The sequence below is a fragment of the Lepidochelys olivacea genome (assembly GCF_965140295.1).
Source record: "Lepidochelys olivacea isolate rLepOli2 genome assembly, chromosome: 1".
Taxonomy (NCBI): domain Eukaryota; kingdom Metazoa; phylum Chordata; order Testudines; family Cheloniidae; genus Lepidochelys; species Lepidochelys olivacea.
The window spans coordinates 36,879,873-36,895,483 of record NC_140411.1 but is presented as its reverse complement, the minus strand read 5'-3'; the positions used below and the strand labels follow the sequence as shown (position 1 = coordinate 36,895,483).

Here is a 15,611-nt window from a genome sequence, read left to right as displayed (position 1 = left end):
CATTATCAATCCACTGATCAATTCAATTCTCCTCCAACCACCTTACATAGGAAAAATAATTTGAAGAATTATATATGTTTGGGGTGCCAAAAATCTAATTAGCAAGATCCTGGAGAGGACTGACTTATCTTGTTTTGGAAGCTGAAGGTCTGAAAAAAACTTGAAAAAAAATTAATTGAAGCTGTAAGTACAGTGCAGCACAACAGAATCTTTTGTCAGCTCAAATTCTTTAAGTGTGAGTAAAGAGTAAGAAAACAAGCAAACAAAAATGTATTTCAGAACCAGAATCTATATTCTCTGCATGAGGATGTTTAGTTTAAGCACAGAGATTGCTTTAATAATTAAATATTTAATTTACTCTTTTCCTTTCCTCTTTGAACACGTTTTACGCAAATGTATAATGTAGATTTAGAGGGAAAATACTGAATCAGTAATACTACTGGAAGTAGCTTATCTTACAGCAAAACATATGCCACCCTGAAGGATGTGGAGAAGTTATGCTGAACCTTGTTATTCTAGTAATACACAAAAATGAGTAAAAAATGATAGTGTAGTATTATATATGGATCAAACTCTGTGCTAAATTATACCCAGGCAGCCCCTTAATCCTGTATTGATTTTAATGGAATGTACCTTGGGGCAAAATTGGGCTGTTATTCAAATGGCAGCAGTCAAAACAAAGAATGCACATTCTTCAGTACATTGCACAGAACCTATTATGGTAAATTGTATATTGGTTACAAACAGCAAACTTTGTGTGTAGCGTTATAGCTCCACAGCACAGTTGAGTGTTTTACTTGTAAACCATTGACATAATTATACAAAAGCATCTTACCAGGTTTGCAACGATGTAATGGTAGCCTTTAACGTGCTTTCCAACGCTCACAATCTGTGGGGAGTGGGGAGAAAGAAAGAGCAAACTGTATCTGATTGTACTGCTTTAACTGAGCATTAATCATCATATGATTATGAGAAATGTAATTTTAGCACCATAATGTTGAGATCCCCCCGCCCCCCAATCAAAGTGATTGAGGTAGCTATAATTTTCCTAATGTCTAATCATTAGAACCTGCTAAAATGCAAATAACTAAAATAATTAATGGGCAATTCTGCAATCTGAATGCATTCCATATGATTGAACATGTTGCTGCAGTATATTATTCTAGCAAGTGTAGTAATTGCCCGCAGTATACATATCCAGACACCGGAGGTCATATGATACCATGAAAGACCAAAGGCTGTTTTTTTATTTTTATTTTCCATACTTGGGGAACATGGTACATTTTTGGCGCTTGGGACAGAAGTTCTCTGTTTTTACAGGGTCAAGTACTTTATTCAGTCCTGACCCAAGAACGTGAAGATAATGGCAGCTTGCATGAATGAAAACTAAATAAGAATTGAGTGCTAGGTTGTGTGGCTCACGCTCAGCTCTGAGCTCTTTCTGCCCATTTTGGAGATCAGCTGCAATTGCAACAGGTCCTTTCGCCAGTGGCAGGGGACTCCTTGCTTGTTCCACCCACCCGCCTGTACACACACATAATGGCTAAGCCCAAACTAGCCTGGAGTATTTGGCCCACAGAGAGAAATGATACAGAACCAAGTGAAGCAGTGCAAATTATCCCCCAGCTGCCAACTGTCACAGCCTTGACTTGGAAGGCCCAGCATTGCGGGTGAGAAAATAGTTCTCTACCCAAATCAAACCTTGGCCAATACACACAATAATTAGTGATAACTCCAATGGCATTTGCTATGTGGATCCCGGATTATTTACTAGAACAGCTAAGAGTGAATATATTTGGCTGCAGAGCATGACGGGTACTAATGGCTTAATTTTAAAGTGAAAGCTGCTTTTACTAAAGGTTTACTGTAGCAACACCTGCATCATGAATTTTTTTTATTCAGCGGCAATAGAGTCCTCTTAACTCTTATTTAGGGCTTTCACAACTCCATTATAAAAATGATGCTTTGGGGTCCAACATATTAATTATTTCTTCTCATTTACTCATTTCCCCAACTCCCCAAAGCATTTTAACTGCAATCCAAACACACAGAAAACATACACAGGCTGAGATTTTTCAGGTGGGGGAGGTGTGAATTTAATAATTAATAGGAGACGTGTAGCTCAATCCTCTGTACTGCTTTGAGCCACCTCAGCTACAGTCCCTGCCCTGAAGAGTTTACAGGTTTAGCATTCATACAGCACGGGCCATGGTCAAAGCACAGAACAAACATGCACTAATCCTTCCAGCCTCCCATGCAGTAGATAATTATTAATATGCCCATTTTACAGATGAGGGATAAATGCCTGAGAGACTAAACAATTTGCCAAAGCACACAGAGCAATTCAGTTTCTAAATCCAGATTAGGGTTTGGGACTGACTGATTCCTAATCCCGTTGTTACTCTGACAGACCAACCCCCTTCTCATGGTGCAGCAAAATAGAGGAATTTGGCATCTGTGGTCCAGAGAGTTTAAAAACATTAAGTATTTTTAAGTTACATGGCATACAAGAAAACTATGTTCCTTCCCTCCGCTAACTGCCAAAACACTACTGGCTTCTAATGCTCCTTTTGTTCCAATTATTAAAATCAGATTAGTTTTTTAAAACAATATGTGTCAGGGTTGACTGTTCATGATGTAAACTGAGCACTCATCCGCAGTCCAATAAGGCTCCCTTTAAAGTCAGTGGTTAAACGCGCCTTCATTTCAGTTAAACAAATCAAGTCCCTATAAACAGCCTACTGGACATATGCAGAAGCTTGTCGTCATAGCATTTTCCAGTGTGCATACGAGTTCACCAAATTCACTGCTGGAATAAGTAACTTGCAACTCCATTGGCTTCAAAGCAGCTGCAGTCCCGTACACCAGTGATCTGTCATTATATCTGTACTCCCATCAGTAATGCTCATAATAAGACAGGTATACGTATACCTCCAAAGAGCAAAGAAATTGATATAGGTTGTAAAATCCTGTGTTAAATAATTTGTGAAGCATCCTTTAAGTGAAATATCCACTTTTTGAGAAAGAGACTAACTTGACATAGAAGGTAAATGACATGTTAAAAACTATGGGCCAGATTCTCAACTGGAGTAAAATGTCATAGCTCCATTGAGATCAGTGCCGTGATGACAATTTACCTGAGCTGAGAATCTGGCCCTGTATAATTTTGACAGCACAGACGTCACTGGCCATTACAGTGCAGCAGTCAAATCAAGGAAGCTCATCATAAACCCATTTATGATCATAAGTTTCAGAAGCATTTCTAAAATTGTTAAAATAATAGAAATGATCAAATCCTGCAAAAATATTATGGCAAATATTGGAGTAAAATTTCTAACTGAATTTGATTCAGTTATGTTCGTGCCTTTCCGGTATTTGCTCTCTGCAGACATTCTAGCAAGCAAATGTGCTGTCAGAACTGTTTATGGACACAGCAAATGTTAAGTGAATATTGGAAAATATACGTGGAATGCAAATTTTGAACTTCTTAGAACTCAGATACTAAGAGTTACGCTCATCCAACTGGGGAAGAGAGACAATGCTATGTAACCTATATGTTCAGTCAAAGCTAATCAACATGGTTCTCATTTTGAATCTCAAATGTTTATGATGAGCTGCTCATGCAAACTCTATAGAATTATTTTCCATTTGGAAGCAGACTGTTTGTTTAATGGAATACTTCACTATGAGCAGATGAACCAGTACTCCAAAATCTACACTGACTACCTACTGGCTTCTAGGTGGAGTTTCAAGGGCTGGTTCTGACTATGAAGCCCTGCATGACATAGGACCTTATTATCTGCGGGACCACCTTTTCCCTTGTACTATATTGCTGCAGCAGCTAAGATCAATGGAGGCACTCAAGCTGGAGCCCTTCCTATATAAGAAAAGGAGCTGAGGACAGCACATTTTCTGCAAGGGCCCCCCAACTTTGAAATTAAATTCTCACTCAGTTATTATTTTACATTATTTGTATTATAGCAGGGGCTAGAAGCCACAACTGAGATCAGGGCCCCACTGTATGTACATGAAATAAGAGACAGTTTTTGTCCCGAAGAGCTTACATTATAAATAAAGCATGGGAGAAAGAATATTATCCTCATTTTACAGATGGGGAACTGAGGCACAGAGAGACTAGGTGGCTTGACTTAAGTCACACAGTAAGACTGTAGCAGAGCAAGGAATTGAACTGAGTCCCAGGCCAGAAGCCTTAGCCTCAAGACCATCCTTCTTCTCTTCATCTGAAATGGTGTAAATCTATTGACATTTGAGGGATACTAGTCTCTGTTGGAGTGGGCATTTAGAAAAGGCTGAAGCAGCTTAGAGAGAGCTTAGGGAGAAAAGTGATAGGTGGGTTACATTGGTCTGGAGTGGGGAGGACAGCAGGCCCAAACATGCCACTGTTTTGCTTTTGTCATGATATTAATTTTGCATTTTTAAAATTAATAACAAGGGTATCCTAGAATTGGAGTTCTGTCATGCTGTTGTATTTAAATCCAAACAAATTCATAAATAAATAAAATAAACAATTCTGAATAATGAAAAAATTAAAAAAGCGTAAGCAGCTCCCAAACAACTCATGAGCAGAAAATGAGGCAAAATTCATTCAGCACATCATTCACTGTGAATGCTTGGTTTTACTAAATACTACAGCAGAGTCAAATGAATTAGAAATACAAAAAAGCCCAATTAGATCATCAAGTCCATGCCCAAGTAGCAATGCAGGATTTTTCCCAATTCTTAGAGAGAGAGAGGGATAGAGAGAGAATGTATATTTACATGAAAACATCTTTATGTAGCCTTAAAAACTGTAATGGTCTATTGTAAAAACTCTATAATTTCTATTACAGTTTATTCTGCCTTCTTTCCTCATTTATATGAATGCACTAAAGAGAAAGATTAAACCACATTGAACTGAATTCATTATTATCTCAGAATCCTGACTCAATCCTGCAAAAGGACAGAAATTTAGAGATAATGCATAAAACATTATCAATAACCTACTACAATGCATGTAGGTATCTTAGGCATGAGAACCTAAAAAGAACAGAATACTGGATGGGTCTTTAACTGATGATCGTTTAACATATGCAATTTAAGAATAGATAACCTGATTTTGATCTCCTATGTACCAGTGTAAATCAAGAGTAACTTCATGTAAGCCAATGGAGTGAGAGTGACATAAGAGTGATGTAAGTGAGGGAAGTATCAGACCTAGCTTTTCAGTCTTAACTCTGCACTGCCTGGTTTTTACACAGTGTGTTTAACATGACTCTTTAATATTAGCTGAACAACAGTTCTGGGAGTCTTGCTTGGAAATAGGGTTGCCAACACTGTATTTAAAAAATACAGGACAGAGCTCAGATGTACCCAATCTTGACTTGAACCTCTGGGGGTAAGTCCCTTCTCCCCCCAACCCCATGCTTCCTAGGGTTTCTCTATCTCCAGCTCTGGATGCTGCAGAGAACCCAGGGCCTCAGCTGCTGGGCCAGCAGCCTCTGTGACCCTTTTTCAGGTTCTGCATGGGCACCAGGAGCTAGTTGGAGGCTGCAGTTGCTGGTCTTTCCCTGCTGCAGTGCTGCACCCCCTGCTGGGGACATTGGCAGAGATGCTGTGAGCACGGAGGCTACACCCCTGCCAGACAGAGCCCCTTCCTGACCCCGGCATTTCAGTACAGCTCCAGGGCACACAGCGCCGTCCATTCATCCCGCCAAACAGAGCCTGTGCAGGGAAAGCAGACTAGGCTGCGCTCAAGGGGCTGGACTTAGTAGGGGGTCCTGTCCAGCAAGGGGCCAGTACTCGCAGGGGTGCATCTTTCCACTTCCCTCCTAACCCTGGCCCTTGAGCATGACCCCATCTGCTTTTCCTGTGCACCTATGAGTACTGCCCCCCTGCTGTTGAAATATGGGATAAAAAGCATCCCATACTGATTTTGTATGGGACAGGCAATTTTCTATTTAAATAAGGGACGTCCTATGTAATACAGGACTGTTGGCAACCCTACTTGGAAATTCAGAAACTGATTTAATCAAAAGAAGATAGAGCCATGTCAGCGTTAACAGCTTTGGGCTCTGATTCTCCTCTCACTTGCACTATTCCACTGACTTCAGTTCAGCCAGTTCTGATTTCCATAAGCAATCAGGCCCTCTGAGTCAGCCTTCCCTCTTTAATACCACAAAATGAATGAATATAACACATCTCATTTAAAAATAATGCCTCGCTATTGAAACGTCCTGCTCATTGTGGTTTCCAGAAGACTGGGAGTCAGTGTTGCTGGAATGAAAAGGCCTTATTTTAAGTTAAACACCTGCTAAAAGCTAAAGTTGTGCATAACAAATGGGAATTTTACAGCAGCTTTCCCCTTCAGGATAGCGTGACAATCCACTCTCCTAAGAAAAAGAAGCCACACAATAAAGTGAGGCCTGGGTAATACATTGTAAAAAGTGCGGAAGCTTGTAAAAGATAAAAGATTGAGACTTGAATAGAAGTATTGTGGCAGAAGGGGTAACGATATAAACAGAATAAGAGATGAGAATTTATACAGTGTCTGAAGCTGGGATAAATCTTTTACAAAGCCACTGAGAAACCATAAAAAAAGCCACTGAGAAACTAGCTTAACTTCCACAGCAAGTCCTTAAGAAAGTTGATGGGGATGCTCTTGTTTGGGGGAGCGGCTGGAGATTTAGAGGACAGATGCCCTAACATCATTGATGAGGAAGTTAAAGGAAGCAACACACAGATAAGCAGTGGGCTGCTAGCGAGTAAGTGGGTTTCCTTCTCTACTGCAAAGCAGTGGCACAGCCCAAGCATCACCCACCCACCCACGGTACGTGGTAACTGAAAGCACCTGACTAAGCACAGAAGACAGGAACTTCAAATGCCAAGCCCACCTCTGCTATACATAGAGTAGACAGAGTTATGCAGAGAAAACATCTGGCTGTGCTGGAATAAAAAACCCTCAGAATTGCCTCAGAAGGCATGAGTAAGAAAGAACCTTGGCAGGTTACCACTTTCTGCTGCTTTTGCTACTCAAACTCATTTCTGTTCCAAGCCCATCGGTGGGAAATGTGTATTTGTAAATAAAGGTAGATTAGGTTAATTTATGAATCCTTTGTCTGTCTGCTGAGCTGCTCACTCATTCTCTTTCCTTCAAGAAACAACACTCTGTTAGGGTCCAAAACTCATTAGCTATGCAGTGCTGTGACAATGTGCTTCCATGTTGCTGCACCATCACAACACATCTAGACAGGGATGAAATATTCCATGTGAAAAAACTTAATGAGAAATTTCAATCATTTTGCAGAAAATGAGAAAGCCCAGAGGGCCCTTTCCCAATTCATTGATGATCACAGGCAGTGGCGGGGGAAGGAGGAAGGTCCCTTCCCCCGAGGGCATAGTGATGGGCTTTCAAAGGGGTTGCCACACTGGCTGGTCTCAGTTTCACCCTGTTACAATCCACGTGTCTGCGCTGCTGGGGAAGAAGGAAGGAGGAAGAAGAAGAAGGAGAGAGAGAGGAGAGGGGAAGACCTGTTGAAGAATCCCCCAAATCCACAGCCTTCTTTGGGACCTAAGCTCAGCCAGCTGCTATTGTATGTAGCAGAGGCAGCTGACAGGAGTGGGGCAGTCACCAGAGCAATGCAGGGAGAACTGTTCAGGTGCCAAGAACTTTGACCAATGAGCTGCTTTGCAGTCCTATTTGGGCAGAGTCAATCGGAAAGCCTATTTTCCAGGCTAGTGGATAGGCTGTGCATGAAAATATGAGAAGGGGAGACACTAGATTAGCCTGTGCCAAGGGACACGGGGATCCTCTTCATGCAACAGACTTCAGTGTAGAGTTATGGGGCTATGTCTACCCTGGCAATGGAATGACAAAACTTTTGTCTTTCAGAGGTGTTAACTTCCCCGCCCCGAAAGACAAAAGTTTTGCCATGATAGGCGCCAGTGTGAACAGTGCGTTGTCAGCAGGAGCGCTCTCCTGCTGACAACGCAAATGCTGCTCATTGGGGGTGGAAGTTTTTTGTCGGCAGGAGAGCCGACAAACAGTGGCTACACTGCATGACTTTTAGTGACACAGCTGTTGCAACACAGCCATGTCGCTAAAAGCTGTGTAGTATAGACATAGCCTCAGTAAATCATGAGAATGAGTTAAGCGTAATTTGGCCAAAAGCCAAGTTCGCTGTGAAAGTTAGCAGAACATCCAACAAAAACATAAACCAGTAAACCAGATAGATACATATTTTAATTAATGAACCATTAAATTTACAACTTTATCATGTTATCAACGTAACCTGCAGCTGGGTAGCATTACTTCATCAGGATTAGCTATCATTGGCAGAGTGGAGCAAATAGAGCAAACGGTATACGTTGGTTTCCATATTTTTCCCCAGCCCAAATTGTATTCAGCTGATTCAATTTTAGTTTGGTGGTAGAAATAATAATGAAACTCTACACTTAGGGCCTGATCCATCTCTCTCACTGCAGTGGGAGTTGGATCTGAACCCCACTTTTCACCCCAAAGCACTTTACCAATGTGGAAACTGAAGATCAGCAATGTTAAAGTACTTGCTCAAAGACATACACTGAGCTGGTCACAGATCTGGGGAAAGATTCCAAGATTCCTGATTCTCAGCACCTTGCTGTAACCACTTGACAATATTGCTTAACCATATTAATTAATTATAACTTGGCTTCCGATTTTTAAAATATAAGCTTTACAATGTTAATATTGTTTTACTTTCTAGATTTGATTGCTAATGGTACTAGATGCTGTGAATGTTCTTTTTGCTAATGCGTATGATTCCATTGAACAACTGAATGTACGTCAGACACTGAATAACAATTTTCACCTCTGTATTTAAAGGTGAAGGCAATTCTGTATGAGTGGTGATGTTAGGGCTGGCTGATGCAGAACACTGATGGAGCTGAGTGAAGAGGTGCTGGTCTCTTGGAAAAGGTTGCATTGGGCACTTGTATTGGAAAAAAAAGATTGAAATCAACCTGCTGTACAGCTCAGGAGCCAGATGGCTGATCTGGACAATGAAACTGTTATATTATGCAAAGTTCAAGAGAAGACAGATCATTGTTTATAGATGAGATATATTTAAAGATTCTCATACAGCAAATTTAAGAGTTTTGGACTGTGCAAGGTAGAAGATGGGAAAGCCAACGCAACCTGGATTCTACAGACAGAAGAGAAAAGACTGATAAAAAAGCTTGAGAAAAAAGAAACCAGAAGCAGATATAAATTTCTAAGGAAAGAATAACCACCGCAATAACAGTCCTATTCAACTATCATTGCAGGGAGTGGGAGTTTTTCAAAGATTCACAAACTATGGCCTTTTATAATCTGGCCCAGAGGATTATGAAAGGAGTGGGACAGGAGACAGTACAATCCAATATGGACATTTTCATTTAAGTAAAAAGCTCATAAAAACGATAAAAAATGGTTCGTCCAGCCCCCAGCTGTTCACACCAAAAAGGACTAGCTGCACTTCATGTGCAGGATTTTTTACAAGCTCCAGTAGTTCACAGTCAGTGCTGAACAGGCAAGTTGACAAAACACTGTTCAACCATTTTCAAATACAAAAAAAGATAAACAAACAAACAAAAAATACAGCCCCGCCATATATATTTCCACAAATGTGCACACACAGAGATCAAGCGGGAGAGCTCAGCACTTTTGACAGCTTCAGTGCCATAGAGCTTGGGGGTATAAGCTTGACATTTGGGATGGAGACAGTCTCTAGGAGCTAAATTGTGGCTGTGGCATGAGCCCTGTATAAGGGGTAGTGTGCAGCTGTGCTGCCCCATGAGCAGACCATCAGAACCAGAATGTGACTCTGAGTCACAATCTGGTTCCCTTTCACTCCTTGCTCCTGTGGGAAGTAATCTGGACCAGCCCTATACCTGGGACAAATTAATCCCAGCTGAGCTGCACTGGAGAGCAGAACAAAGGCTCCACCCACATCCCTTTTCATCCCCATGAGAGAATGAGTGGCAACCCCACCAAAGGATGCTCTCATGCTGTTGCCTATGATGCAGGTAGCCAGAGCAGGAGAATAACAGCTACCTTGCTTCCCAGTTCAGGCTCATTAGCTGAACCACAATCTGGCCTTACATTTGCAAAATTCAGTTAGGAAAGAGTATTAACCTGATCACATACTATTTTCCACAAGACTCATCTACTCATATGCAAGTGAACAGTAAGCAGAGAATGAGGCAGATCTATGTGGATCTGTGCCTTATTTCAAGCCAAATTCTAGGCCTGACTCAGAAATTTTTGTTTAAGTTGAGTTCAATGGGACTGCTCATATAAGTACTACTCAGTGTGATTAGTGTTGGACAGTTGGACCCTAAATCTGGCCAGAAATAGGGGTCAGATCTGTAACACCCTGTCTCAGTCATGCTATATGCTATATCCCTACCATATTAACTGTGCATTGTTCATATACGAGCAATGAATGAGCACTCCTGTGGAAAAATAGGCAAGACAATGTGTTTAAAGACTGCATGTATTCAAAGATTGTATGCATGTGCACAAGCAGACAGAGTAAAGATTGGACAGGCACCATCAACTTTGGCATTTCCTTCCTTTTTAGAAATTAAATTAACATTCTCCTTTAGTATAGATTTAAAAGACAAACAAACCCCAAAACCACAAAAGTATGTTGCAAAATCTGCGGAACTAACAATAGTGACTATCCATCATCATCTTTTTCTGCATGCCTTGTATTTTGTCGGTTTAGAGTGTAAAATCTCTTTGGGGCTTTGGACTCATATGTCTTAATGAATGCTGCATAAATTTGAAGTAATAGCAATTAAAGCAAATATATTTGAACAAATAGGATATATTTAAGTTAAATAATTGAGATTGACTCTACAGTTTATTGCCTATGTTATTCTCCAACCACTTCTACATTTTCATGTGAGCTTTAGTGGCATCCTCCTTCAGTCTCGTTTGAAAGTGGGCAAATGAAGAAATTAAAAAAGAAATATATTAAGTATTCACGAGAACACAGAAAGCAAACTAATCCAACTAATTAAATCCAAGTAAGTCGTAGAACAAGGTGATCTGACATTTCCCTAAACAGTGTGCGCACTTTGCTACACATCTATTTTTTTCCTGCTCTAGTAAACTGAGCAGTATCCTTGATTTTGCAGCATATACAGTTTGGATCGTACAACCTCATAAAAAAGCAGATAGGAATTTTAATTACTATTTTTCAGTTGCTGTTACTTGGGAATACCCTGATTTGCTTTGTTTGGGTCTCTGTGATAATGGTTTTTGTTCCACGGGTACTTTTGTGGTGAAATAGGAGTTCAGCATCTATATCCAGCACATCTATAATAGGATTAAAATAATGAGCTGCCACTCATTTAACAGATACACGTCCATATTTCCAGTTTGAATTTACCTCCACTTGGCTGCTGAGCTTTACTGAACAAGCTGAAAATACAAAGGGAGACACTGTTTTACAATGCACAAGAAAAAGAAATGAGCACTCTTAGTGAAATGTGGGAGAAACATACTGATGTTGATTCTTGTTGTGTAGTGCATATGACTATTGTTGTGATGGACTGTTCCGTTTATAAATCACTAGTCGTCACTGCACGTATTAGCAGTTTGATTGTTAGGAATGGAAAGCCAAGCTGCACAGCATGCAAATTAGTTTAGGAGGGCAATTTGGAAGCACAGTTTAGAAGCACAAAATGATTAAGTAGATAGAATCCTCAGTCTCATTCACTTACTTTTGTCCTCTAATTCATAAAAAATGTTTGTGCTCTTAAACACCTGTGATTGAAAGCATAATTGTTCATAGAATGGGCACAGGCAAATCATGAGGTAGCATGATCCTGTGGTAATGGACTGTGAGTTAGTAACCCTTGGTTCTGCCGCCAACTTGTATGTGAACTTGGACATGTCACTTCCCATCTCTCTGCCTCCCTTTCCCTTTTTTTAATCTTGTCTCTCTAAACTGCAAGCTTATTCAGGTCAGGACAGCCTCTAACTAGTGTTTATACAGCACCTAGGTCAGCATCCTGGGGTCCTGACTTCAGAGTGGGATTCTAGGGATTACTGTAATACAAATTAGGAACAATGACAACATTTTTGAAAATGTAGCCCTAAGTGATAAATATTTAAGATAAGAACATAACACAAGAACGGCCATACTGGGTCAGACCAAAGGTCCATCTAGCCCAGTATCCTGTCTTCTGACAGTGGCCAATGCCAGGTGCTTCAGAGGGAATGAACAAAACAGGTAATCATCAAGTGATCCATCCCCTGTCACCCATTCCCAGCTTCTGGCAAACAGAGACTAGGGACACCATCCCTGATTTTGTGCATCAGATACATATCTAAAAACTATGGAATAAATGTGCCAATCAAATATCATTTTCAATAGGAAAAAACAAAAATGTTTTGGACTAGGGAATATTTTTCCTAGCATCATCATAATATTTAGGCAAAGTGGACAAAGAGTGTATTAATCTCTCAGTATACTTCTCCATTTACAATTTTCAGTGAAAACATGTTGGCTGTTTTTATTATGCCTGTTTAAATGTAGATGAAACAAAAAGGTCAGCTAACTAATTATTAATAATATATGTGTATATAAATTGAGGAAAGAAAGTGAAAGTTAATTATTTTATACCTGGTAAACATCTGTCTGTGGATTTGGATTAGAAGCAGGAAGACCCAATCAAGGATCAGATGGTCATCTCCTATGAGGACACATTATAGGACAATGAAGTCTAATTTAGATCTTACAAAGAGCAAGCTTGTGAAATAGATTTTGATAAAGTAGATCTCTGGGAATTGGGAAAGTCAAAAACACTGGAGTCTTATTTCAACAACAGCATCAATGCTTATTTTAAACGGGAGCTGGACTTAGCATTTTGGAGTGTAAATATGAAGCAACTTCCTCTTTGTCCATTTGTATCCTGTACCTGTCCACCGAGATCATAAAGGGCTGGCTTTACTTTTCTATCATGGTTTTTATATCATGCCATCATCATAAGGATTTTGAGCAAGATGATTCTTTGGGATACCCTCAAAACTTAACTAACACATTATGCATCCGTAAAAGGATAGGTATTTTCATGTTCCCTATCCGCCAAATGCAGTAGCAGAATCCTCATGCTTGTTCTTTTCAACCTTAGCAATCATTGTACTTGGATTTTCAGAGCTATCTTCCCAAGGAACAGGTGCTATCTATCTATCTATCTATCTATCTATCTATCTATCTATCTATCTATCTATCTATCTATCTATCTATCTATCTATCTATCTAAACAACTAACTTCTCTTTACATTTACTTTTGTCTTCACACAGCTAATGAACTCATCATAAACCGGAATCTCAGCTATCTCAGGGTAGGACATACAGTATATTATACATCCCCTTCTAAGAAAAACTGTTCAGAACTGAGCCTACACTTCTTTAATTTACACCCACACAAATAAGTCAGGTTCTCGCTCTTAGTCAGCAAAAAGCATAGCACTTTGCACTGAGTCTCATTTTACTGACTTACTTCTGCTAATATACACTACAGAACATTGACTTGTACATCACACAACTAAACTTAATTTCTCAAAAAGTCTGGGGAAAAAGGTCTTTTGAAACAATTAGGGAGCTTGAGACTCAGTCAATTCCTCTTCTGTGAAGTCACCACATCTATCATCTACAGGCTCCTGGAATCCTCATGCAAAATGAAAGAAGTCAGCACCCGATATTTTAAATTGCCACCACTTTGAATTATCTACCATACAACATAAGCAAAGGGCTGATCCTAGCTCTGTTAAAGTAAAACTTCCACTGATGTTGGTAGTGGAGAATCAAGCCCTAAGCCTATCCAAACAAAGAGTGCAAGCTATTCTAAAAAGGAATCGTCCATGCAGAATGTAGGGCTGATTCCAATCTCGGTTGCTGACATGAGAATCAGGAGTGGCTCCTAGAAGTTAGTGGAGTCACACCAATGTAAAACCAGTATCAGTGAGATCAGAATCAAAATGATAGCATGCTCTAAAATATGTATATCCTTGCCATTAAAGCAATAGATGATCAATAGATCCATGAGTTTATGAAGAAATATGCATTCAAATATATATGGACACATAACACTCTCTCTATAAGCCAACTGATTCAGGTTTTGAACCTCTCTCTCTCTCTCTCTCACACACACACACACACACACACAAAACTCAGGGGGGGAAAATGCTTCCCTACACACTTTAAAGCAAGTCCTAAAAACCATGCTCTCTTGTTTTATTACAAAAGAGACGGGATAGGAGAAGGATTTGATTATAAGCTACGATAAGTGTGCATTAAAATACAATGACACAGTAGCAAAAGATTTGGCCAAATTAATATGTATGGCATCACCTATTTGAAATAATCCTTGTTAAATTCAGAAGTGCCATATTGTTAAATTTTAGTTTCTTTCTCTCACGTTTCTGCTGTTAAAAGAATTAATCTGTAATGGTTTTCAGAAAAAAACTACTTTGCACATTTCTGAATCACAAATGGCAATATATATTTAACTGCCCATACCAGCATCTGCATCACTAAAGTTTTTTGCAATAAAAACTTTATAAACCTCTAATATATCTTTTGCAAAATAAAAAATAAATAAATAAGGAAATAAAATAAAGGAAGTAGCGCGATAAAACAGAATTTAGCACCACTAGGTGGCATTCATTCACTGTAGTATTCACACAGTGGCAACAGATGCTGAAAAGTGCACGTTCAGAGCATCAGCATAATATGTGGGATTATGTGAGAGACAAAAAAAATATACTGCCTCAAGTTATTTTCCTATCACTTAGCAAAATGCTCTTTTCGAACTATTATTTTTTCCCGTCATTTAAGAAATAGCTCAGAGAGAGACAGTTATATGGCCAGATTCTCCAGATGAGAACGATAACATTTTAAGTCCACTTGGCACAGGTATAAATGGCTATACAAAGTACAAGGCAGTGGATAATCAAGCCCATAGTCTCTTTCCTTTACATAACTGCTGCCTTCGTTAACTAAGGAAGAACATGCCCTCCATCCCTTCTCCAAAAGATCACTTATTTCATTCTTTTCCATTTCACAAATACTTTGTTATGGATAATAAAACTCCCCTTTTAAATGTGTGTAATAATGATTTCAAGACCTTATACAGCTGGAAATATGTTGTCTATGATGTTTGGAGAACAATAAATAACTCTGGATAAACATAAGCAATTTCTTCATATAAAATTGGCATTTAAAAATATATATTTTAAAAAATAGATGCACAGATTCTAATGCCAGAAGGGATCATTGTGATCATCTAGCCTGCCCTCCTGTGTAGCACAGGCCATAGGACTTCCCCCAAATAAATCCCTGAGCAGAGCTTTTAGAAAAACATTCCATCTAGATTTAAAAAATCCAATCTGAATTTAATAAAAAAATGAAGATTGGGGGAGTCTTCTTGATCAACTTGGCAGCAGGGTGTTGTCCTGCCAGCCAAGAGACTTTGGTTCAAGACTCCCCAAGCATTGATATGTTAAAGCTCTGGGCTGATGTTTGAGCAGCATGAGCACTGCCTCCTGTCTCAGATGTGGCTATTCACTCTGACCTGTC

General features: G+C 39.6%; 1 protein-coding gene across 8 annotated transcripts in view; it reads right to left on the bottom strand.

Moving 5' to 3' along the window:
* GRIA4 (glutamate ionotropic receptor AMPA type subunit 4) overlaps positions 1-15,611 on the bottom strand; it is a 285,724-nt gene that overhangs the window by 88,175 nt on the left and 181,938 nt on the right. For all 8 annotated transcript variants that reach the window (XM_084632423.1, XM_084632427.1, XM_084632426.1 and 5 more), the window contains one exon: positions 836-889. In XM_084632423.1, the coding sequence (XP_084488549.1) occupies positions 836-889 (54 nt within the window). The remainder of the gene's footprint in view (positions 1-835; positions 890-15,611) is intronic.